Source organism: Neofelis nebulosa, chromosome 2, assembly GCF_028018385.1.
Source record: "Neofelis nebulosa isolate mNeoNeb1 chromosome 2, mNeoNeb1.pri, whole genome shotgun sequence".
NCBI classification, from domain to species: domain Eukaryota; kingdom Metazoa; phylum Chordata; class Mammalia; order Carnivora; family Felidae; genus Neofelis; species Neofelis nebulosa.
Genome location: NC_080783.1, coordinates 212,976,934 through 213,002,433, shown reverse-complemented (window position 1 = coordinate 213,002,433; position 25,500 = coordinate 212,976,934). Strand labels below are relative to the sequence as shown.

Genomic DNA, 25,500 nt, shown 5'->3' with positions numbered 1-25,500 from the left:
GCCCCACCAAAGTGCCATCTTCTAGCCTAGAGGGGGCAGGGTATTCAGGAGCCCATGTAAGGTGCTTCCTCACCCAGCTTCATAGAGAAAAGTCCTCATTTGCTAGCACATAGTAGCTACTCAACAAGTATTGGCGATGCCTGGGTGGCTCAGTTGGTTAAGCATCTAACTCTTGATTTTGGCTTAGGTCATGATCTCATGATTCATGACATCGAGACTCGCATCAGGCTCTGAGCTGACAGAGAGGAGTCTGCTCGGGATTCTCTCTGTGCCTCCCTATCTCTCTCCCTCTGCCCCTCCCCTGCTCACTCTCTCTCTCTTTCTCCCTCTCTCTCAAAATAAATAAATAAACTTAAAAAAGAAACAAGTATTTGTCAGATGGATGAATAAGTGAATGAATGAAGAGTATCTTTTACCAGCCTATCCTCTCTACCATTCATTGAGTCGATCAATGCCAGTAGTGCCTTAATAGAATTAGGGCATTCAGAATAATTTATCAATAGGCTCCAAATTTTTTTATCTGCAATTCCAATATCAAGACAGCTGGGAAAACAGAATTTTTTTCATTACATGCTTGGTAGCCAAATTTGACCTGAGCTCATTTGTTGGCTTATTTAGATTTAAATTGGGATGAGGATACTTGTTGCCCTTACTTATTCCACTTAGGTGAATGCTCATAGATTTGCTGCAGAAATACTGATGTGTGTAATAATGGAATTATTTTCCTGTGTTCCACTGGGATGATATATACTATACAGTTTATGCACTGTTTATCTCATCTTGTTATAAATATTAGATCATCAGACACACATAAGAAATCACAATGAGCCATCACTCTGCTCCTACCGGGTTGGCCACAAGAAAAAATAGCGATAACCTCAAAAGTTGGCAAGGATGCAGAGACACTGGATCACTCATTTCGTTGTTCGTGGAAATGTAGCACGGTACAGCCTTTCTGGAATACCCAGTATTAGAGGGCTTAAAAAAAATACAAAGCCAAAATGTATAGCTGTAACAACCTGAACTTGCTGAACGGAGAGTCAGCATTTGATGATCTTGGCTTTTGGATCTTTCTTTTTTGGTCTCCATCAGCAATGAACATTGTTTCTTTTAAATTCTCATGAGCTTTTGGGGCGCCTGGGTGGCGCAGTCGGTTAAGCGTCCGACTTCAGCCAGGTCACGATCTCGCGGTCCGTGAGTTCGAGCCCCGCGTCAGGCTCTGGGCCGATGGCTCGGAGCCTGGAGCCTGTTTCTGATTCTGTGTCTCCCTCTCTCTCTCTGTCCCTTCCCCGTTCATGCTCTGTCTCTCTCTGTCCCAAAAATAAATAAAAAACGTTGAAAAAAAAATTAAAAAAAAAATAAATAAATTCTCATGAGCTTTTTAACCTTTATTTTCATAACCAAGTTCCAAGCAACTCCAGCAAAGGAAGAGCTGTGTCTTTTGAGTAGCACCTTTTTCCTTTACCATTTGTTCGTTCCCCATCAGTCCTTGTCATAACCATCGTGGATCTGATGTAAATCCCCCTCCCTCATTAATGGACACAACGGAGCCCACTGAAGTTAGGAAGCATCCTCTATAAGAGAAAGCTTTGACCAGGTTCTATTCAGATGCTTATGCAAGGAGCTCATAGACAGAAGACAGATGTAAGCTTTAGCCTGACAAGGAAACCATTGATTTTTGCCCCATTTTCAACCTTACAACAAATACTTGTGAAGTGTCTGTGGCATGTCCTGTGCCAGGCACTGTCCTGGCTCCAGGATATAGGACCAGGTAAAACCAAACTGGGTCTATTGGTTGTCCTTTGTTTTTCAGATGTTTACCATGAGCCATGTGTTCATTTATCCAAAGGGATGAGACTACGCACCTCTGTCACTTGGGTGAGTGAAAAAGCATGCGCCAGGTGAGGTGCTGATGGGCAAGAAGGGCTGGGGAGGGAGGAAGGAGCTCAGGTCTTCTTGTTTGGGCCCCAGGCAGAGTTGATCTGGCTTCCTACACCCTGCAGTCAACAGCAGCAGACCAAATCATCAGGGAAAGGTATGGTTAGGTCAGTTCAGAAAAGGAAGAGTAAAGAGGAGGGATTTCCCCTACAGGAGGCTGAAGGAAGCTGAAGTCAGTCAGCAGCACAGGACTCTGAGCAGGACGGCCAGACTAGGACAGGAGCCTGGGCCCCATGAACGGGATTGCGTCAGGATGATGAGGGATTCATCAGGGGCCCTCAGAAACCTCTGAGTCCAACTCCCTCGTTTTCCAGGAAGGCTTCTGGGATTGGGGGGCGAGTGAAGGGTCTTGTCCTCAGAGCCACCAGTGGCAAAGACAAGACTAGAAGCCATGTTTCCTGATTCCTAGAATCCAGAGGGATTTTCCTTCTGTGCTTTGTCTCTTTTGCCATGCGAAGTGTTTCCATGGGGTGTCCGTATTTTTAAGGATGATAGATGACTAGCCAGACTGATAAGCATATGGATAACCACAAGACCGCTGAAAGGGGTGGCTGGTAGTGGTAAGACGGGCTAGTTCTCTAAGGACAATATGCAAAGTAACCAATAATCGCCGTTGAAATAACATGACACAGAGGTAGACCATCTTTGCTGACTAATCCTGAATGAGACATGGTGCAGTGGAAAACATCTGGCTACACCACCTGTGCAGGGAAGAGTTCAAGTCCTGGTTCTGCTCTAAAACACAGGTGGCCCTGGGCAATGACCTACTTGGTTCAACCATATACATTGTTGAATATATATGTGCCAGGTACTGTCCGATGGTGAGGTATGAAGCAGACAAACTTCCTGGCCCGTGGGGACTCCCCTCCCAGAAGGTTCCTGGATAGTTGTTGTGGATGAAGCCATCACAAGTTGGGGACATTTTCTCAAGCTTTGAAGAAAGACTCCTTTGTTAAATTGTTATCTGAGCCAGAAAGGTGCAATCTGTTGACACTAATCACTAGACCTCCCTCGTGGGAGTGGATGGCTGGTTCTGGGAGTCTAATTTAGACTGAGAAAAGTTATAAGGCAGTAAAGTCAGAGTAGCCTGTTGCTACGTGATCTTGGGTCTCCCTGAGACTCTCCCTGAGTCTCACTTACTTGTTTTGTCATTGGGTCTTTTTTTGGGTCAACGTCTTATAGGGCCATGGTGAGTATTAAATAAGAAAACAAATACCAAGGACTCTGTTTCCTTTCCCTCCAACATTATATTATGACCTATGGGATTTCACAGGGGAACCTAGCCAGCACAGGTCCAGATGAAGGCAGAGAAGGCTGGGACTCAGAATTCAGCCAGACAGAAAACAAGCTGAGGTAACAGGTGGCTGATTTCCAGGGAAGGTGTTACAGATGAAGGCAAAACCAGACAGGGAGTAGATGACCAGTCACATGGACAGGGATCAGTTCTGGGAAGTCAGCTGGGTCAGCAAAGGGTAGGAAGTGTGCACATGTGGCTGAGCAGACAAGTGGGCAAGTCTAGAAAACCCAGTTGAGGGAGGGATCAGGGACCCAGTTGGACCAGGCACTTGATATGGGAGTTCATGAATCCGGAGGTGGAAGCTGCTTCCTGATGTGTTTATGTGGCAGCCACATGCACCCACCCATCCACCACCTGTCACTTCCACCTGCAGGATGTCAGCTTCTGTCACTTGTCTCCCTACAGGGAAGGAAGCAGGCAAGTGCCAAGGACAGAGAAGCTGGGGGTTGGAAGCTGGGTCCGCCAAAGGAAACCAAAGGGACTGAGCCTTTGGAAGGCAGAACAGAGAGAGCATCTGGGGTGCAGGTAAACCACAAACCTCCCCCAGGTCTTCGGAGAGTGATTCAGGGGGGGACAATGATGGTGAACAGGAACAGACACATGGCTCCAGCAACAAGGGAGGGACCTCAACCCCATGCCTGTCTTTCTGGGCGGTGGCTTTCCTTCCTGACTCTGGTCAAAGACTATTCCATCTGGTCAGGCCCCAGGCAGATGACTGGGAGGATGGGCGAGCACTGATTGGCTAGAAGTGGGGATGCGGGAGGCAGGGTGAGGTGGAGAGTTGGTTTACATGTGGTGGTCTTAGGCAAGCCCCTATCAGTTGAGGAGGCCAGCTGGAACTCTGGAGAAAAACTGCCTGGTTTTGCAGTCTTGGTTCCATTGTTATTTCCTTGTGACCTTGGGCAAGTTATTTAACCTCTCTGGGGCTCAGTTTTGTCATCTTCAAAATGGAGGTAATGATAGCACTTACCACATCGTATGTGCTCAGTTAAGCTTCAGAGTCATTACCAATATCATCGTCATCATGATGTCTTCATAAAACTTGAACTTGCCCTTGAGTTTACTAGGATCCTTGTCATGGTTATGCTAGTGAAACCAAACCTGTGCCAAGGAGGTTTTAGTCATGCAAGAGTCTCTTTCTCTTTCTCTGTTTGTTCAAATGAAGGTGGGCAGGACCTCCTGTGGTCCCAGCACTTAACTCCTCGTTCTAGCAATTTTCTATTGTTGGTGGGGGTCTTCTATGTCTCCTCCTTCACTGGGAAGGCTTCTCTGTCTCCAAATGCTTGTCTTCCCCTCCTCCTTGTCCAGCAGACCACCCTCCATACAGTTGGGTCAATAGAAATAAGCTGGTGTTCAGAATGTTAAAAATTATAATAATGTCACATATGGAATGACAACTTCTAAGAGGGATTTGAAATATAGCAACAACAGCCCCCTTTTTAGTTATAGAAACTTTTTATCAAGTGAAAGTGAACACGGCACCCTGATGTATAAAACAGAGAAAAGCAGAGTTGTCTGGCTGAAGTCTAGATAGGAGGTCTGCCTAGTCAGCCTCTCCCTTGAACCCAGACCAGCCCCAGAGCCCCTTGAAGCATGGTTTATAATCACCAAAAATGACCGACTGAGACAAGACAGAGTTAGCAAAACTCATCTCCATTTCTGTTTATGGAACATCAAGTTTCTTTTCTAAGTCTTAGGTTCTTGCCTTTGGCTTTTCATTGCAATGGCTTTCTCCACAACCATCTCAGTCACTAACTGGCCAAGAGGCTTCTGTGCTGTATGTACCCTTAGGAACCTTGTCATTTCCCTCTTTTTACTCCTTCATGAATGCAAAAGAGAAATAGCTGTGCCTGGGGCTCCCCTACCACTTGGTGGCAGTGTACTCTAAAATAATTTCTAAATTTATTTAATTTGTAAATTAAACCTAATTATAGGTTTAAATTCCTTTAAAAATTTTGAAAAATGTTTATTTATTTTTGAGAGAGAGAGACAGAGACAGAGAGACAGAGTGCGAGTGGGGGAGGGGCAGATAGAGAAGGAAACAAAAAATCCGAAGTAGGTTCCAGGCTCCAAGATGTCAGCACAGAGCCTGACACAGGGCTCGAACTCAGGAACCATGAGATCATGACCTGAACCGAAGTCAGATACTTAACCGACTGAGCTACCGAGGTGCCCCTACAGGTTTAAATTTCTAAGGAGAATATGTTTTGAAGGTTGATTCTGCAACCTCAAATTAGAAATAATAGCAGTAAGATGACAGAATGATACACAAGATGACAAATTTTGTTAAGTAAGACAGTGTATGGAGGTAAGAAAGTTTCATCACCTGAGTAAGGAGCAGATTTTGAGGGAGAGAATCCAGGTGACTATGAGGCAGCATGCAGGCGTAACAAAGAAAGCAAAAGGTCATAGGAAAACTTCTAACCCACAGGTTTGTTCAAGGTCAGCCGTGTGTGCTGTGGAAAATTACCCTGATGCAATGTAGCCCCAAATATTAGCAGGCAGGGAATTCTGAAGGTCACTGAACAGAAAGGCTCACAGACCAAATTAAGATGGTGTAGTCACACGGTTTAAATCCATTTAAAACACAGCAAGAAGCAAGGGGAAAGTTAACCCACATAGAATAAGGTGCCAGAAGGTAGAAACTTTATACCTCCTCTACCCTGGGTCGTTCAAAATCCATATATCCTATCTGTATGCTACATGTGTCTTCCCCTCTGCTGGTGTGGTTAAAAAGACCAGGGGGGTTCCAGCAGATGGAGGGTGCCTAGAACCAAGATACATATGTCATGGGGGAGAAATGGGAACAGTTAAACCTGGCCCCAGCAGTAGTTCATCCATTAGCTTGCTGAGTAGCTGTGAATTTTATCTGCATTCTTTGGGAGAGGACATGTACAGCCAGAATGGGGCCATGTTTGGTGTTACCAATGGGAGACCAATATAGGATGGTGTGGCTGTCAATCCAGACACAGCATGCTCATGACTTATGATTTAATCTTTCCATCCCCTTCTTTTTATAAGTGAAATTTTGTTTGTTCCATCAAATATTTTGTTTATCCACTCTATTTTTAGTATATTATACAGTTACTGTCTTACTTCTATCTTGAATGTGTGATACGAATTCTTCCTACGTCTCCAAGCTCCTCCTTTATTCGTGATCTCTATTTAACAGTCCCGATGTGTTTTATCCATGTCTAAAGTTACCAGCTTACTTTCCATCTATGCTTCACCCTTCTTATGGGTTTCATACATCCTGTTTCTCTCTCTCTCTCTCTCTCTCTCTCTCTCTCTCTCTCTCTCTCTCTCTGGTGCAGAATTGAATATTCCTAAATGATAAAGCAAACACCCATTACCCCAAGTTCCTCTTTCCAATCTTTACAATAAGTAAGAATTTTTGCCCAGTCTGTCCTGCAGGAATGTATTTTCAAAAATCATATGATGGGAAATCATTAAAATGTGAGTGGGTCAAGAGAAGCGAAGGGAGGGCATTCAGTGGCTGCTATAAGCTTTGTGATATGTGGGCTGTAGTGGTTTTTTGGAAAGCGATGAACTTGGCCTTGGAGTTAGATTTGGATTGAATTGGATTTAGATCAAATTGGATTCATATTGAATTGGATTTGAATCCCAGTTATTTCTGCCTCTGAATGTGGACCAAGTGCTTAATTAAATGCAGCTTCTCTTTCCTCATCCATGAAAAAAGAATTAATAGTGTTTCTAGTTCTGGAGCTCTCCCCACCCCCACCCCGCCCCCAGCGGTCAAAAGCTCATTGGGGCCTGAGGCAACATAAAGGAGACAAAAGCTGCAGAATCTGAAGAGATTTGAGTCCAAGATGGTTTCAAAGAAATAAAATTCCCACAGATCTCCTGTGTATTGTCTCTAGACTTTTCCCAATTTCATCACCTTTCATTTCCACCAGCAATTTCTACTTGACAATATTATCCTACAATAAACAACCAAAGCAGCCAGAGGATGCATTTTCCCTGGTATCCCTGTCACGTATCATCATTCATTCATCCATTCAGTGATTATTTATGGAGCATCTACTCTGTGCATTAGATACTAGGGATACCACAGGGAGTGAAAAAGGCATGGGTGCTTGCTGGAACTGTAATTTCCTTGTGGAGACAGAAAATAAGCAGAAAAGCAAACACATGTAATTCCAAATTCTAGCATGACTGGAAGGGAAGGTGTAGGGAGCCATTATTGAAAATGTTGAATAGAAATTGATATAGATGTGTTTGAGATCTAGGATCTAATGGCCCAGGGATGGCTTGGGTGTGAGGGTGGCAGGAATGCACAGCACCATGGAGAACTCTGGGGATTCTGGCAGAAGCAATGAGACAGGAATGAAATGGAACAGAGAAGCACATGTCAAGAGGGCAGAAACTCTGGAGAGAGTTAGGGGCTAAAGGTATGAATGTCCACGGTGGTCCTTACAGCCGTGGGAGTGCAGATTGTTGAGGAAGAGAAAAGAAGGAGTTCTAGGACTGATCCCTAAGCCCAATGTTGGGAAGGAAGTGGAGGAAGAGGGAGAGGAGGGAAGGAGCCTACCCTTTCACAGTCCATGGTTTACAAGATCAACAGGTAAGTCTTGGCTAGAATCCTCAGTACAAGCCAGATGTAGAAATCAAGACTGCATAGAGTTACCAGTGAGAGTGACTACAGGCAGCAGGAGGCTGAGCTACAGGCTTTTTATCTGCTTTCTGCTCCAGGGAGGCATGGAGCTTTGCTACCCCCAGCTCCACTGGCCGAATGAGACCCACTGCCCGGTGCCATGTAGGCCACCCATAGTCTGAGTGTGTCTGGAGGCCCAGCTGATGGTCACTGTCAGTAAAACCTTCTTGACACTGTGAAGCTCACCAAACTGGCAGACCTCACCTGAGGCCCTGAGACCCGTGAGCCCGAAGGAAAGGAAGAAAGGAAGAAAGGAAGAAAGGAAGAGGAAGAAAGGAAGAAAGGAAGAAAGGAAGAGGAAGAAAGGAAGAAAGGAAGAAAGGAAGAGGAAGAAAGGAAGAAAGGAAGAGGAAGAAAGGAAGAAAGGAAGAGGAAGAAAGGAAGAAAGGAAGAAAGGAAGAGGAAGAAAGGAAGAAAGGAAGAGAGGAAGAAAGGAAGAAAGGAAGAAAGGAAGAAAGGAAGAGGAAGAAAGGAAGAAAGGAAGAAAGGAAGAGGAAGAAAGGAAGAAAGGAAGAAAGGAAGAGGAAGAAAGGAAGAAAGGAAGAGGAAGAAAGGAAGAAAGGAAGAGGAAGAAAGGAAGAAAGGAAGAAAGGAAGAGGAAGAAAGGAAGAAAGGAAGAAAGGAAGAGGAAGAAATTAAATAAATAAATAAACAAACAAACAAACAAATAAATAGGTAGGATCTACATACCATATGAAAATAACATGAGTTTCTCTTAAGAAAGCCATAAAGTGCAAACTTTGGGCAAAGATAGTTGAAAACAAATGGTCTAGGACAAAGAGCAAACTCAGACTCTTTTACTTTTGGCTAGAGAAAAATCCAACCCCAGTGACTAGGGGAGGAAGTGAATTTAGGTCTTCCCTCCAAATCTTTCCTCTTCAAGCTAGGCAACCAGCACGAGGCATTCCAATGCTAGCTCCCTAATGAGTCCTCTTTATGTTTCTCAACAAGCAATGCTCACGATGTATGATGCTATGAGGATAGAACAAATCATCGAAGTACCTGGTACAGTGCTTGGCTGGCCCGTTGATGGAGGTCAACGGGAACATGAGTTTTCCCTCTTCCAATGCAGGATAAAAGATGGCTCCTGGTGGTTGGAAGTATTAGTAAGAAGAGAGATGGTGATGTTGATCATTAGTCTTTGATTCCACCCCAGATTCCAGGAAGTCCCTGAAAGTTCCTGTCTGGGAGAGATGGTATTTTGAATGGCATTCATTTGTGGACAAGAGGAAATGAGGACAAGATGAGGGAGGTGGCCAGACTCTAATGACATACCTTGAGAGCTTCAAGGAAAGAAGCTATCTTCAAGGAGTCTGGAATGTTTAGGGAGGAAGCTCATCTGGTGAGCACAGAGATCCTTAACTTAAAACATTCACCTCTTGTTGCTGGTGATGACATCATCCATCTCTCCCCCAGAACTTGTCTTGTGAGCCCTGAGCGTGATGTCCTTTGAGATGACACTCTAACGTAGAAGAAGAGGATGGGAGACCAAGGGGTACCAGTGGCTTGGTGCCACGTTGAGGGTGGCTTTCATGGAGCCATCAATACTGTGGCATTAAGTGGGCTTCTTTCCCTTGTGCTGAGGAGATTATGAATGTTGCTGCCAGTGTCATAATAAATCTGTGAATGTTTCTCCTCTTCACCAAAGCCAAGAATGGGAGCTCTCCATCTATGATGGCAGGTCCTTTTCTCCTGCTCTGATTGGAAGATGTCTGTGCTCTCTACACAGAGAGTTGCTGGTGATAGAACACAATGCCAATGGGTCCCACCTTCTCTAACCCTCTGTGGACAACAATTGCAAAGATAAAGGAGAAACTGTCACTGTTAACAGCTGGGTTAGAGCCCTGCTTCTCAAATAGTGGCCCCTGGGCCAGCAGCACCATCATTGCCTGGGAGCTTGTTAGAAATGCAAAATCTCAGGCCCCTTGCAGATCTACTGAATCAGAATCTGCATTTTTAACCAGATTCCCAGGTGATTCATGTACTCATGACAGTTTGAGCCACATTACCCCTGGGGATAGAGAAAGGCACTGGAATCAGACAGGCCTTGGTGAGCTCTGACTCTGTAGATTCATTGGTCAACTTTGAGCAAGTTATTTATCTGCTCCTGGCCGCGGCTTATCTCTAAAAGGGGGAAATACCATGCTTTTCTCAGATCAATCTTTTTTTTTTTTTTTTTTAAGACAGAGAACAAACTGAGGGCTGGTGGAGGGTTGGGCTAGATGAGTGGTGGGTATTAAGGAGGGCACTTGTTATGATGAGCACTGGCGGTTGTATGATGAATCACTGAACTCTACTTTTGAAACCAATATTGCACTGTTTATTAACTAACTAAAATTAAAAAAAAAAACACCCTTAAGATCAGTCTTTTTTATTGTGGTAAAATATACATAACATAAAAAGTCACCACTTGGGGCACCTGGGTGGCTCGGTCAGTTAGGCGTTTGACTCTTGATTTTGGTTCCAGTCAGGATCTCATGGCTTGTGAAATTGAGCCCTGAGTCGGGCTCTGCACTGACAGCATGGAGCCTTCTTGGGATTCTCTCTCCCTTTCTCTCTGTGCCCCACCCCCAATCTCTAATAAACAAACAAACAAACAAACAAACAAACATTTAAAAAAGCCACCTCTCTAAACTGTGCAATTAGGTGGCATTCCATGCATTCACACGTTGGGTAACATTCACCACTGTTTCATTCCAGAACACTTTCATCATCCCCAAAAGGACACCCTGTACATTAAGCTATCATTTCCATTCTGTCCTCCCTCCAGCCTCTGTTAATTTTCTTTCTGTTCCTATGAACTTGCTCGCTCTGGTCATTTCATATAAATGGAATCATACAATATATAGCCTTATACTTCTGGCTTTTTTCAACCTGGTCTTTAAAAAGAAAAAAAAAATGTTACCAGAGGAGAATAAATCTAGAGAAAAGTGCACAAATCCTAAGTGTACTGTTCAATGCATTTTCGCACCAACTAACCCAGGTAATCACTACCCAGATTTAAAAAAACAGCATTTCAGTGTCCTGGAAGCCCCCTTCCTGCCCTCTTTCTGCCACCATGTTTTGCTTGCCGTTGAAATTTATAAAATGGAATCATAACTGTACACTTTCATATCTGGTGCCTCTTGCTCAACATTGGTGAGATTTATCTACATTGTTTTATGTCCTTGTGCTATAGCTCCTCGTTATGTGAACAAAGGACCACTTATTCATCCCTTTGACTCTTGATGGGCATCTGGGTTGTTTCCAGTTTTTAGCTATCATGAATAGCGCTGCCATAAACATTTCTGTCCATATCTTTTCGCACACATGTCCAACTTCTGTTGGCTCCATACCTCAGAGTAGAATTGCTGGATCAGAGGGTACACATGTGTTCAGAATTAGTAGATGCTTCCAAACAGCTTTCCAGAACAACTGTGCCAAGTTACCAGTGTTGCATGAGAGTTTGGGGTGCTCCGTATTGCTTCCCGCCCTTCTTGATATCCAGTTCTACTGGAGAGTATTAGAAGTGGTCTGTTGAAAAGGTCTCATCCATTCTGGATGTATACAGCTACTCTACGATATGGAATAGCAACAGAGAATCCAGTAATTGTGTTTTTCAATATGGCTTTTTGTTTTATTGCCTTTCTTTAAGTTAGAAGTATTTCTTTTTTTCTTTTCTTTCTTTCTTATTCCTTTTTTTTTTTTTTTTTGGTTTCAAGAGTGGAATTCAGTGATTCATCGCTTACATTCAACATCCAGCGCTCATCACAAGTGCCCTCCTTAATACCCATGTAGCCCATCCCCCACCCACCCCGCTCTATCAACCCTCAGTTTGTTCTCTATCATTAAGAGTCTCTCGTGGTTTGTTTCCTTCTCTCCTCCCCCCCCCCATATGTTTATCTGTTTCGTTTTTTAAATTACACATATGAGTGACACCATATGGTATTTGTTTTTCTCTGATTGACTTATTTCACTTAGCATAATACACTCTAGCTCCATCCATGTCATTGCAAATGGTACGATTTCATTCTTTTTGATGGACAAGTCATATTCCATTATATATGTATACTACATCTTCTTTATCCATTCATCAGTTGATGGACATTTGGGTTCTCTCCATAGTTTGGCTATTGTTGATAATGCTGCTATAAACATCAGGTTGCATTCAAATCTGTATTTTTGTATCCTTTGGGTAAATACCTAATAGGGCAACTGCTGGAACATAGGGTAGTTCTATTTTTAGTTTTCTTGAGGAGCCTCCATACTGTTCTCCAGAATGGCTGCACCTGTTTGCATTCCCACCAACAGTGCAAGAGTGTTCCCCTTTCTCCATATCCTCACCAACACCTCTTGTTTCTTGTGTTGTTAATTTTAGCCATTCTGACAGGTGTGAGGTGGTATCTCATTGTGGTTTTTATTTGTATTTCCCTGATGATTAGCGATGTTGAGCATTTTTTCATGTGTCTGTTAGCCATCTGGATGTCTTCTTTGGAAAAATATCTATTCATGTCTTCTGCCCATTTCTTAACTGGTTTGTTGTTTTTTGGGTGTTGAGTTTGATATAAGTTCTTTTTAGATTTTGGGTACTAATCCTTTATCAGAGAGGTTATTTGCAAATATATTCTCCCTTTTAGTTTTGTTGATTGTTTCCTTTGCTGTGCAGAAGATTTTTATCTTGATCAAGTCCCAATAGTTCATGTTTGCTTTTGTTTCCTTTGCCTCCAGAAATATGTCTAGTAAGAAGTTGCTACGGCCAAAGTCAAAGAGGTTGCTGCCTGTGTTCTCTTCTAGGATTTTAGTGGTTTCCTGTCTCACATTTAGGTCTTTCATCAATTTTGAATTTATTTTTGTGTATGGTGTAAGCAAGTGGTCTAGTTTCATTCTTCCACATGTTGCAGACCAATTTTCCCAACACCATTTGTTGAAGAGACTTTTTTCCATTGGATATTCTTTCCTGCTTTGTCGAAGATTAGTTGGCCATACCTTTGTGGGTCCATTTCTGGGTTCTCTATTCTGTTCCATTGATCTGTCTCTCTGTTTTGTGCCAATACCATATTGTCTTGATGATTACAGCTTTGTAATATGGCTTGAAATTCATAATCATGATGCCTCCAGTTTTGTTTTTCCTTTTCAGGATTGCTTTGGCTATTCAGGGTGTTTTGTAGTTCCATACAAATTTTAGGATTGTTGGTTCTAGCTCTGTGAAAAATGCTGTTGGTATTTTGACAGGGATTGTATTAAATGTGTAGATTGCTTTGGGTCGTATATACATTTTAACAATGTTTGTTCTTCCAATCCATGAGTATGGAATGCTTTTCCATTTCTTTGTGTCCTCTTAAATCTCTTTCATATATGTTCTATAGTTTTCAGAGTACAGATCTTTTACCTCTTTAGTTAGGTTTATTCCTAGGTACCTTATTTTTGGTGCAATTGCAAATGGGACTGATTTGTTGATTACTTTTTCTGCTGCTTCATTAATGGTGTATAGAGATGCAACCGATTTCTGCACGTCGGTTTTATATCCTATGACTTTGCTGAATTCATGTATTCTAGCAACTTTTTTGGTGAAGTCTTTCAGGTTTTCTACATAGAATATCATGTCATCTGCAAGTAGTGAAAGTTTGACTTCTTCCTTGCTGGTTTGTATGCACTTTATTTCTTTTTGTTGTCTGATTGCTGATGCACCAGTACTATGTCAAATAGTAATGGTGAGAGTGGACATTCTTGTCTTGTTCCTAACCTTCGGGAGAAAGGCTCTCAGTTTTTCCCCATTGAGAACGATATTAGCTGTGGGTCTTTCATATATGGACTTTATGATGTTGAGGTATGTTCCATCTTTCCCTACTTTGTTGAGGGTTTTTATCAAGTATGGATGCTATATTTTGTCAAATGCTTTTCCTGCATCTAATGACAGGATCATATGTTTCTTATTCTTTTTTTTTTTTTTTTATTAATGTGGTGTATCACGGGGATTGATTTGTGAAAACTGAACAAGCCCTGCAGCCCAGTAATAAATCCCATGTGATCATGGTGAATAATTCTTTTCATGTACGGTTGAATTTGATTTGTTAGTATCTTGTTGAGAATGTTTGCATCCATGTTTATCAGGGATATTGACCTATAATTATCCTTTCTGGTGGAGTCTTTTTCTGGTTTTAGAATCAAGGTAATGCTGGCTTTGTAGATTGAGTTTGGAAGTTTTTCTTCCATTTCTATTTTTTGGAACACTTTGAGAAGAATAGGTATTAATCCTTCTTTAAATGTCTGGTAGAATTCCTCTGAGAAGCCATCTGGACCAGAACTCTTGTTTGTTGGGAGATTTTTGATTTCTGATTCAATTTCTTTGCTGGCTATGGGTCTGTTCAAATTTTCTATTTCTTCCTGTTTCAGTGTTGTTAGTTTGTGAATTTCTAGAAATTTGTCTATTTCTTCCAGATTGCCAAGTTTGTTGGCATATAATTTTTTCATAGTATTCTTTTATAATTATTTGCATTTCTGTGGTGCTGGTTGTGATTTCTTCTCTCTCATTTGTGATTTTATCTATTTGCGTCCTTTCTCTTTTCTTTTTGATAAGTCTGGCTGGGGGTTTATCAATTTTGTTTATTCTTTCAAAGAACCAGTGTTTAGGGGCACCTGGGTGGATCAGTCGGTTAAGCATCTGCCTTTGGCTCAGGTCATGATCTTATGGTTCATGGGTTTGAGCTCTCCATCGGGCTCTCTGCTATACATATGGAGCCAGCTTCAGATCCTCTGTTTCCCTCTTTTTCCCTGCCTCTCTCCTGCGTGTGCATGCTCTCTCTCTCAAAAATAAATAAATAAAAACTTAAAAAAAATAACCAGAATTTAGTTTCATTGATCTGTTCTGTTTTTTTTTTTTTTAATTTCTATATCGTTTATTTCTGCTCTAATCTTTATTGTTTCCCTTCTTCTGCTGGCTTTAGACTTTATTTGCTGTTCTTTTTCTAGCTCCTTTAGGTGTAAGGTTAGGTTGTGTATTTGGGACCTTTCTTACTTCTTGAGATAGGCCTAAATGGCAATGTATTTCCTTCCCTCTTAGGACTGCCTTTGCTGCGTCCCAAAAGTTTCGGACTGTTGTGTTTTCATTTTCATTTGCTTCTATGTATTTTTTAAATTTCTTCTTAAATTTCCTGGTTAACCCATTCATTCTTTGGCAGGATGTTCTTTAACCTCCATGTATTTGAAGACTTCCCAATTTTTTTCTTGTGGTTGACTTCAAGTTTCATAGTGTTGTGATCTGAAAATATTCATGGTATGATCTTGATCTTTTTGTACCTGTTTAGGGCTGATTTGTGACCCAGTATGAGATCTATTCTGGAGAATGTTCCATGTGCACTCAAGAAAAATGTGTTTTCTGCTGCTTTAGGATGAAATGTTCTGAATATATCTGTTAAGTCCATCTGGTACGGTGTGTTACTCAAAACCATTGTTTCCTTGTTGATTTTCTGCTTAGATGATCTGTCTATTGCTCTAAGAGGGGTGTTAAAGTCCCCTACTATTATTGTATTATTATAGATGAGTTTCTTTATGTTTGTTATTAGTTGATTTATATATTTGGGTTCTTCCAAGTTGGGGACATAAATGTTTACAATTGTTAGATCTTGATGGATAGACCCTTTAACTATGCTATAATGCCATTCTACATCTCTCGTTACAGTCTTTGTTTTTTTTTTTAATTAAAAAATTTTTTTTAACGTTTATTTATTTTTGAGACGGAGAGACAGAACATGAATGGGGGAGGGTCAGAGAGAGAGGGAGACACAGAATCTGAAACAGGCTCCAGGCTCTGAGCTGTCAGCACAGAGCCCGACGTGGGGCTCGAACTCACGGACTGCGAGATCATGACCTGAGCTGAAGTCGGACGCTTAACCGACTGAGCCACCCAGGTGCCCCTACAGTCTTTGTTTTAAAATCTAGTTTGTCTGATATAAGTATAGCTACTCTGGCTTTATTTTGACATCCATTAGCATGATAGAGGTATCTCCATCCCCTTACTTTCCATCTGCAGGTGTCTTTAGTCTAAAATGAGTCTCTTATAGGCAGAACATAGATGGATATTATTTTCTTTTCATCCATCCTGATGCCCTATGTCTTTTGTTTAGAGTGTTTAGTCCATTTACATTTAGAGTGATTACTGAAAGATATGAATTTAGTGCCATTGTGTTGCTTGCAGAGCTGGTGTTTTTGAAAATGTTCTCTGGTCTTTTCTAGTCTTTGTTGCTTTGGTATATATATATATTTTTTTGTCCACTCAAAAAGTCCCCCTTAAAATTTCTTGCGGGGTTGGTTTAGTGGTCACGAAGTCATTTAGTTTTTGTTTGTCTGGGAAACTCTTTATCTCTCCTTCTATTCTGAATGACAGCCTTGCTGGATAAAGAATTTTTGGCTGCATACTTTTCCCATTCAGTATATCGAATATTTCCTGCCACTCTCTTTTGGCCTGCCATGTTTCAGTGGATGGGTCTTCTGCTAACCTTATATTGCTATCCCTGTGGGTTAAGGACCATTTGTCCCTAGCTGCATTCAGAATTCTCTCTTTATCTTTGTATTTTGCAAGTTTCACTATGATATGTTGTAGTGTTGACCTGTTTTTGTTGATTTTGAAGGGAGTCCTCTGTGCTTCCTGGACTTGAATGCTTGTTTCTTTCCCCAGATTTGGGAAGTTCTCAGCTATAATTTGTTCAAATAAACCTTCTTCCCCTTTTTCCCACTCTTCTTCTTCTGGGACTCCTGGGATAAGGATATTGTTTCACTTGATGGAATTATTGAGTCCCCTAAGTCTGCATTCATGATCTAATAGTTTTCTTTCCCTCTTCTTTTCAGCTTATTTTCCATAATTTTAACTTCTTTTCTATTTTAACTTGTGACTGTGTATTTAGATCTCAGTTGTAGCATTTTTATTTTAGCCAAGCTAGTTTTTAGGTCTTTGATCTCTTCAGCAAGGGTTTCTCTGGTGTCTTCTATGCTTTCTTCAAGCCCAGCTAGTAATCTTGTGACTATTGTTTTAAATTCTTGTTCAGATATATTGCTTATATCTGTTTTGAGCAAGTCCCTGGCTGTGAGTTCTTCTTGAACTTTCTTTTGGGTAGAATTCCTCTTTGTCTTGTCGTGTCGGCTAAGTTTCTGTCTTATGTGTATTTTGAAAGCTTGTTATGCTTCCTGCACCTGAGAGTACTACTATATTCAAAAGGGGTCATACACGGTCCAGGGCCTGGCACTTCAGGAAGTGTTTCTGGTGTCTGCTGTGTGCACTCTGCTGTTGCATTTTGGCTTTTCTTTCCCACTGTCAGTTCTCTGCAGAGCTCCTCTTTGCTTGCGTTGGGGAGTGTTTGGACCTTTAACTAGATGTGCTTTGATTTGTTAAAGTAATCCTGGAAAAAAAGTGAGGGGTGGGGGAAAGCCTGGTCCAAAACTGAGAGAGAGAGAGAGAGAGAGAGAGAGAGAGAGAGAGAAGGAAAAGGAGTGAAAAAAAAAAAACCCCAAACAATCAAACAACTGTAAGCCTGATTCCAAACAAAAGGAAAAGAAAAAGAAGGCTGATCAAAAAAACAAAACAAAAAACCAGAAAAGGAAATGAAAAAACAAACATAAAACTATAAGCCTGACTCCAAAGAAAAAAAAGAGATGGGGAAAAAAAAAAAGTAAACCTGGTCCTATTTCCACCAGCATTGCAGGTGACACTTTGAAGCACTCTGTTTTTCAGTACACTTGTTGCATGCAGAGTGCTGGCTGTGCTGGGCTTCTGGAGAAGACTTCTGTGTTGGCTCTGAGTCCCGCCCCTGTAAATAAGCAGTTGCTAGGCACAGGGGGTGGGGTTTGGTGTAAGCAGGTCCCTCATCCACTGGGGGCAGCAGTGTTGCTCTCTGAAGTCCCACAGTGTTGCTGTTAGAGGGGAAATGGTGCCACCCCAATTCAATCTCTCCTCCCTGGACCAGGGATCTCACATCCCCTGCTGTTCAGCCAGCCCTCACAGAATAGCGAGCACAGTCAGTGCGCCCTACATCATAGGTCTCCTGCAATTTTTTTTTTTTTTTTTTTTTTTTTTGGCGTGGGGCTGGGATTTAAAACTTGAAATCTTAAAGGGTGCAGCACCACATTGATCCAACCCATTCCTCCAGAATAGAGCCTCTTCACACTGTGCTGATGTCCTTTGTCCCAGAAAAACAGTCCCCCACCTTTGTGGTGCATGGAACCTATGGTGTAGCATCATGGAAAGCAGCAACCAGCTTATCTGCCCTCTGTGCATGCCTCTGTCTCTTCCTGATGAAAGGCTGTAAGGGGAATGTTCTCTCCCAGTGAGACCCAGATCCCTACACCATGCTATGCACCCTGGGGCCAGCACCCTCCTTCTCCCCAGGAGTGTGCACCACAACTTTGCTCAGGAGAAAGTCACGCAGTTCCAAAACCTCAGAGTTTGAGCTACACACTGTTTGCATAAAACATGACACTCAGTACCCCTCACTCCCCAGCCCCTGGTCCAGAGAGGCTGTCCTCTTGCATGAACCCAATGCCGCACTCTTTCAACCCCTCTCTCTTTCTCTTTCTTTTCTCTCTCCACAGAAAGGGTTCCCTCCCCTCCGCAGCACCACCATTTTCCTCTACCATCAATTCACTTCCACGTGCCTCTCACCTGCCATGCCGTCTCTCTCCAACCGTGGAGATCCTTCTGCTACTCCCAGATTGATTTCTTGGATGTTCCAAGTGATCTGACCTCAATACGGCTGTGTTTGAAGGAGAGGAAAGCCCACCCCTACTTCTCCACCACCTTAACTCCTCCCTCACTTAATTGTCTTTCAAATCCTGAATCAATTATTAGGATCCAGACCTGTCAAGCTACTAACCAGCTGTGGCTACAGAAGGGAGTGGGATTGTATTTCCCTTGGGGAACAGAGGGCAGGTATTATTTTCTAGTGGGAACACTTCGTTTTGCTGAGTACCTGAAACCAAGATAGCTTCTCATCTTTGGGAAACACCAAAAGTTTATTTTGCAGCTCAAATATTTTCAACAAAACTACTGTACCTTCAAACAGGGGCTCGGTGCTTAGCAGTCAAGTAGTCTTGAACTTGAATGGGGAAAGAAATCACACTTATTTTCATGAACCTCTAATTGAAATTTAGAATTTTTAAAAATATTTATTTTTGAGAGAGAGAGAGAGAGAGAGAGTATACGCAGGAGGGGCAGAGAGAAAAGGAGAGAGAGGATCCTAAGCAGGCTCTGCACCATCAGCACAGAGCTCGATAAAGGGCTCAATCTCATAAACTATGAGATCATGACCTGAGCCAAACGCTTAACTGACTGAGTCATCCGGGCATCCCTAAATTTTTTTTTTTCTGGCAGAAATGTGGGCCACAGGCCACAGTAATATTGCTTGTACGTGGGACTTTATCACCAGTAAGATCACAAATATTTTCATGTATTTCAGTTGTGACAAATATTACAAAACATCCTTTATGCTCATCATTATTTCAAAATGTGGCATTTCTAGATCTGCCACTAGGTAGTGTTATTTAATGTCTTTTTAAAGCACTTATATTTCATTTTTTTAAATTTTTTTTTAACGTTTATTTATTTTTGAGACAGAGAGAGACAGAGCATGAACGGGGGAGGGTCAGAGAGAGGGAGACACAGAATCTGAAACAGGCTCCAGGCTCTGAGCTGTCAGCACAGAGCCCGATGCGGGGCTCGAACTCACGGACCGTGAGATCATGACCTGAGCCGAAGTCGGACGCTTAACCGACTGAGCCACCCAGGCGCCCCAAAAGCACTTATATTTCTATGTTAGAAACTGAAAAAAAATCTCTACAACTCCATGTTAATATAATTAATTTTTCTTAGTAAGTCTATGTCTGTTTTGCAGTTATTTAAGAACATTGTTTTTATGAAAGAAGTACTAAAAATATTCTGAGAAAAAGTCTGTAGCACAAAAAGATTCAAGGATCAGCCCCCAACAACGAATGATCGGGAAGGAGTGGAACATTCCAAAGGGTTCCTGGGTGTCTGCAGGGTCACTCCACCTGTCTGCCATTATGTCCAACATCAAGCCATCATAAAATTAACATGGATGAACAAAGCCATTGTGAAGATTCAGCCAGGATTAGTTACTTCAGATTTTGGAAAGTTGACCTAGCCTTTAGGTCAAAGCTTGTTTGCCTGTTCTTGAGGCAGGAGGGGCTCCTGAAACGCAAGGTGGGTCCCTCCTTTCCTCCCCAGGGGCTTCCTCAGGAAGTATTACATCTCTGCCTGGAAGGCTCTCCCCAGAGAGTTGCTTGGAGAGTGAGCATCCTAAATGTTTACGAATGAGTAAATGAATGAGTGAGTGAATGAATGCATGAAGGCACCCTCTGATGCTGCAAACAAGGGCAATTACACAGAGACAGGTTTTTCCAAAGCTGACGCCATATTGGTGCCACATGCAGGAGAAGCTGGCACTGCTGGGATCTGGTCCAAGTTTAAATTCACGTGCCCTCTGTGGAACACTTCCACCTGGCTCTCTGCACCATCATGCCTGACTGTCACCCCTTTGATTTGTCTGCATCTGAGATAGAGACCCAAAGGCTCAGGTGGCCTGATGTGGCTTTCACAGCCTCTCTGGCCCTGCAGACCCTCGTGTCCACCTGCTACCAACACTGTTCTCCAAAACCCTTTGCTAGGGACTCAGTTGGGCTCCAGGGACTTCCCTCTGGGAGTTTCAGCCTCTGTTTCTCCAAACCCAGGAATGTGTTTTCAGGAAACTACTTTTAGCTCATTTTTCCCTTAAAATGTGCACCACACCCCGAGTCCCTCAGCCCCTCCACCCTCACTTCCTTCCCCTCTACCCTTCAAAGCACATATGGATTTTCCTAAGGGATTAAGAGCCCCTCCATGACGTGAAAGGTGGGGAAAGAGACAAAGGTGTCCTTGGTATCCATTTATGGAGCCGCTTTTAAGGCAGAAACTATACTAAGGAAGATTAGTCTAGTAATTTTTTCATACCCTCTGTCTTTATTCACTTGGAAGATAGAAAAGAAAGTCAAAGATTCCTGATGGCTCTTTTCACAGAGGGTTTGTGACAACTTACAGCAAAAGCATGTGCAATGAAGTCAAAGTAAAAGATGCACAGAAGTGGACACACAACCGGAAGATAGAAGATAAAAGGGAGGAAGATAAGAAAGCAGCATGTTTCCCAAAGGAGCCAACAACATGCCACAGTCCAGGCAGGTAATTATTATTATTATTAATTTATTGAAGCATCATTGGCATACAGCATTGTATTGGTTTTAGGTATGTGACATAATGATTCGATAGATGTATGCACATACATTGCAAAATGACCACCACAAAAAATTTAGTTAGGGGCACCTGGCTGGCTCAGTTGGTGGCGGCTCAACTCTTGATCTTGGGGTCATGAGTCCGAGCCCCACGTTGTGTGTAGAGATTGCTTAAAAATACAACCTTAAAAGAAAGTTTAATTTCATCACCACACAGAGTGACATTTTTTTTTCTTGTGATAAGAATCTAGCAATTACTCTTAACAATTTCAACATACGGTATTGTTAACTGGAGTCCGCACGGCACATGGCATCCCTTGGACTTATTTACCTTGTAAATGGAAATTTGTACCTTTTGACCACCTTCACTCATTTGGCCTGCCCCCACTCCCTGCTTCTGGCAAACACCAGGCAGGTAATTCTTATCTTGAGAAAGGAGAGAATTCTACTAAGTCTTTAGATGATGCACCGAAAAGAGTTTCAAGTGGGAGTTATATTGATGATAGTAACTGCTATAGCAAAATACACACTGAGTGCATTTGCAAAAGCAAATTGTATGTGCCTATTTCCCAAAGCCAAGGGGTTTTGAAAAGGGTTGGTTCACTGGTCCCTTCACTGTGGTGGGCTGAATAACATCCCCCCACCCCCCTCCCAGAGATGTTCATATCTTAATCCCAGAACTTGCAAATATGTTACCTTACATGGCAAAAGGGACTTTGAACTTGTAATTAAGGATTTTGAGGTGGGGAGATTATCCTGGATCATCCAAGTGGGCCTAATGTAATCACGAAGGCCCATATAAGAGGGAGAGATAGGAGGAGGCAGCATCAGAGAAGGAGGTGGCATGACAGAAACAGAGAACAGAGTGGTGCTGGGAGGGGATCCTGGGATTCCTTGGCTCAGGAATGCAGGCACCTCTAGAAGCTGGGAAAAGGGAGGAAACAGGTGTGAGCCTCTAAGAGGAATGCAGCCCAGCTGATACCTTGATGTTAGAACTTCTGCTTCCAGAACTGTGTGAGAATAAATCGGTATCATTTCAAGGCTCTAAATTGGTGGTAATTTATTATAGCAGCAGTGGAAAATGAATACATTATTCCTCCCTTCCTCCATGAGCTCAACACTAACCAGAAAACAGAATAGGAGTCAAGGATTTGGAGATGAAAATACCCCTGTGCTGGACATTTTCCTTTTGTCCGTCCCCCAGGTAGGCTCCCCACCTTCCTCCACCCACTCTGTAGCCCTGGGAAACTGACCTGCATGGACCCCGCCAAGAGCATCCTTTGCCCTCTGCTTTGCTGAAGGGCCTGGGCAGAGGAGCACAACAGCATGAGAGCCTAGGAAGGAAGGGGAGTGACAGTGGGGCCAGCTCTATCCCCGTGGGTTTGCCATGTGTAAGCTGTGTGCCTCAGCTCAGCTCACAGGGAGCCCTTTCCACACAGCCTTGGTTCTGCTATATTCCCTCCCCTCTGGGAGGGAGAATGGAGCCCTGCTGTTACCGGCTGTGCTATCCTGTGGGCTCTTTGCAAACTACCCTAATATGAGGGTCTTAGTCCACTCAGGCTGCTGTAATAAAATTACCATAAACTGGGTGGTTTAAACACAATAGAAGGCTGGGAAGTCCAAGATCAAGGTGCTAACAGATTCTATGTGTGAGAACCCACTTCCTGGTTCATTGACAGCTGTCTTTTCTCTGTATCCTCACATGGCAGAAGGGGCAAAGGAACTCTTGGAGGTCTCTTACTAGGGCACTAATCCCATTCATGTGGGCCCCACCCTCATGACCTGATCACCTCCCAAAGGGCCCACCTCCAAATATGATCATACTGGGGATTAGAGTCAGCATATGAATTACAGGGGGACACAAACATTCAGTCTATAGCATGAGTAAGCCATCCAATTCCTGCTAGGACCCTGATACATCACCTTTCTTTCTGATAAAGCTGATTATCAGAGCATGTGGCTTAGGTGTGTGGGCAAGGGTGCTGCCTGATATTAGGAACAGGGTCCCAGGCAGCATTGAACATACATACACCTCTCTCTGGAGGCACCTGGCTACAGAGAACAGGATGCCCCTTCTCTGCGGGCAAACAGATGTCACAGCGAGCTGAGCATGCCCAATTCCTTCTCCATTTCACAAAAGCCACTTCTCCTCCAAGGGGAAGAGTGAGTGCAGGAGTAGAGGGAACATAGAGTGTTATTTTTCTAGAGATTGCTTGGCCCAGGGGAGAAGTACACTCAAATACTTCTTAGCTTCTGCCTTTGGGCAAGCAGAATTCAAGGCAGGAAACGTATCGTAAAAGAATACCATTCGATGTTAATAAGGGTGCTGTTGTGGGTTGAATTATGTCCCTCTAAATTCATATGTTGTGAGTTTTTAAATTAAAAAAAAATTTTTTTTTTAAGTAATCCTTACACCCAACATGGGGCTCAAACTCACGACCCTGAGATCAAGAGTCACATGCTCTACTCGACTGAGGCAGCCAGGCACCCCTAAATTCATATGTTGAGCCTAACCCCCAGTGCCTCAGAATGTGACCTTACTTAAGAGGTAAGGTCTTTGCAGAGATGATCAAAATGAGGTCCTCAGAGTGGGCCTCACTCCAATACAACCGGTGTCCTTGTAAAAAGGGAAACTGGACACAGAGACATGCGTAGAGGGAAGACAATGTGAAGATACAGGGCGATGACAGCTGTCCAAAAGCCAAGGAGAGGGTCCTGGAGCAGACCCTTCCTGCACAGCCCTCAGAAGATATCAGCCCTGGTGACACCTTGGACCTCCAGCCTCCAGACCTGGGAGACTCTAAGCTTCTTTTGCTGAAGCTCCCCTTCCCCCACCCCCACCCCGGGGTCCTTTGTTTAGGGCAACTCCAGCACGCTGAGAAAGGCGACTTCCGCAGTAAATATATAACTCTGTGCCAAATGACATCGCAGCAAGATACACAAAAGAAAAGACTGCTAGAAATTCTCTAATGAGCGTGCAGGAGCACAGACACCACAGAGACGGAACAGGAGTACTTGACCTGACCTTGGGCTGGGGACTCCTTGGCAGTCTGTGGTTGGACTTCAAGGGCCCTAACATCACGATCAAACTATTTCTTGTGCCAGATGCTGGCACTCAGCACCCTCCTTACTGTTCTGAACCCTCTCCTGTGTCTGGGGGTTAAATGCAGGAGAATGACGCTTCCTAGGCCATCTTGCCCACAAGGCTCCAGTTTGTCTCAGGAACATCGGTCCCGGAAGCTCTGGAAGGCAGCTAGGAGCGGAAGCCACTCTTCCCGGGCAGCGCCGAGCATGCGCACGTGAGCACCAGCCGGTAGAAGCCTCCACGTTTTGCATGCGCCTCCTGGTGTCCCCTGGCGGGTCAGCCCTCTTCCTGTTCCAGAGATCAGTCAGCAGCGTGGTTTCTTGTGACACCTGGGGTGCTGTTTACTGAAAGCCTGCCCTCCCTCCACCCTGCCTACAGTGTTTTGAATTCCCTGTATTAAATCTCCTCTTGCTTGTTGGACAAAAGGCTGCGTGGCAGAACGATCCTATGAATCCGCCAAACTCCATTTCATTTTCATCGTTAGGTAGATGGAAGGTTTGCCCCCCCCCCCCCCCCCCCCCCGAGTCCCATGCATTTCGGTGAAGCCATGTGAATGCGTTCCGGCCAATGGGATGTATTTCCAGGCCTGGCCCTTAAGTTCACCTCCACGGGTTCTTCCACGAGCATATCATTCCTGGGGCTCCTGGCAAGGCACGGAGGATCGGCGGAGGTCCTGGAAGATGGCAGAACATCAGACGGAAAGAAACATGGATCCTGTAATCACCAAGTGGTGCGGATGTTCATCAAACACGCCGTGTCTGTGTTGGGAGGGGAAAATTAGTCTTTATTCTACCAAAATCTTTTGTTATAGCAGCTGGAATTACTGATCCTAAGTAATACAACCAGGAAATAAAAAATGGTTCGGTGCTTATATGTAGGCATTCCCTCATTCTCCCTGTGCTTTTGCATAATTTCTGGGTTAAGTGTTTATAAACCTCAGTGGTAACAGACTCTAATCCTTCTCATAGTAATTGATCTATGCGTATTTTCTATTTCTTGGGTGAAATTCATATATATATTTTAAGTTTACTTATTTATTCTGAGAGCAAGAGAGCACATGTGTGAGTAAGGGAGGGGCAAAGAGAGAAGGAGAGAGAAAATCCCCAATGATAGTGCAGAGCCTGACGTGAGGCCCCATGCCATGAACCAGTGAGATCATGACCTGAGCTGAAATCATGAGGCGGATGCTGAACCGACTGAACCACCCAGGCGCCCCCAGATATTTATATTTTGACAAAGAAAATCTTCATTTTCAAA

At 43.3% G+C, this 25,500-nt stretch overlaps 1 protein-coding gene across 4 annotated transcripts in view; it reads left to right on the top strand.

The window, feature by feature from the left end:
- Positions 1–25,500, top strand: part of AADACL3 (arylacetamide deacetylase like 3) — an 81,301-nt gene that overhangs the window by 42,161 nt on the left and 13,640 nt on the right. For 2 of the 4 annotated variants that reach the window (XM_058719016.1, XM_058719015.1), the window contains exons 2-3: positions 1,814–1,878; positions 20,950–21,108. In XM_058719016.1, the coding sequence (XP_058574999.1) occupies positions 21,067–21,108 (42 nt within the window). In that variant the 5' untranslated portion in view covers positions 1,814–1,878; positions 20,950–21,066. Of the gene's footprint in view, positions 1–1,813; positions 1,879–19,675; positions 20,098–20,949; positions 21,109–25,500 lie in introns of those variants that run through there. The other 2 variants (XM_058719018.1, XM_058719017.1) reach the window with 2 other exon arrangements.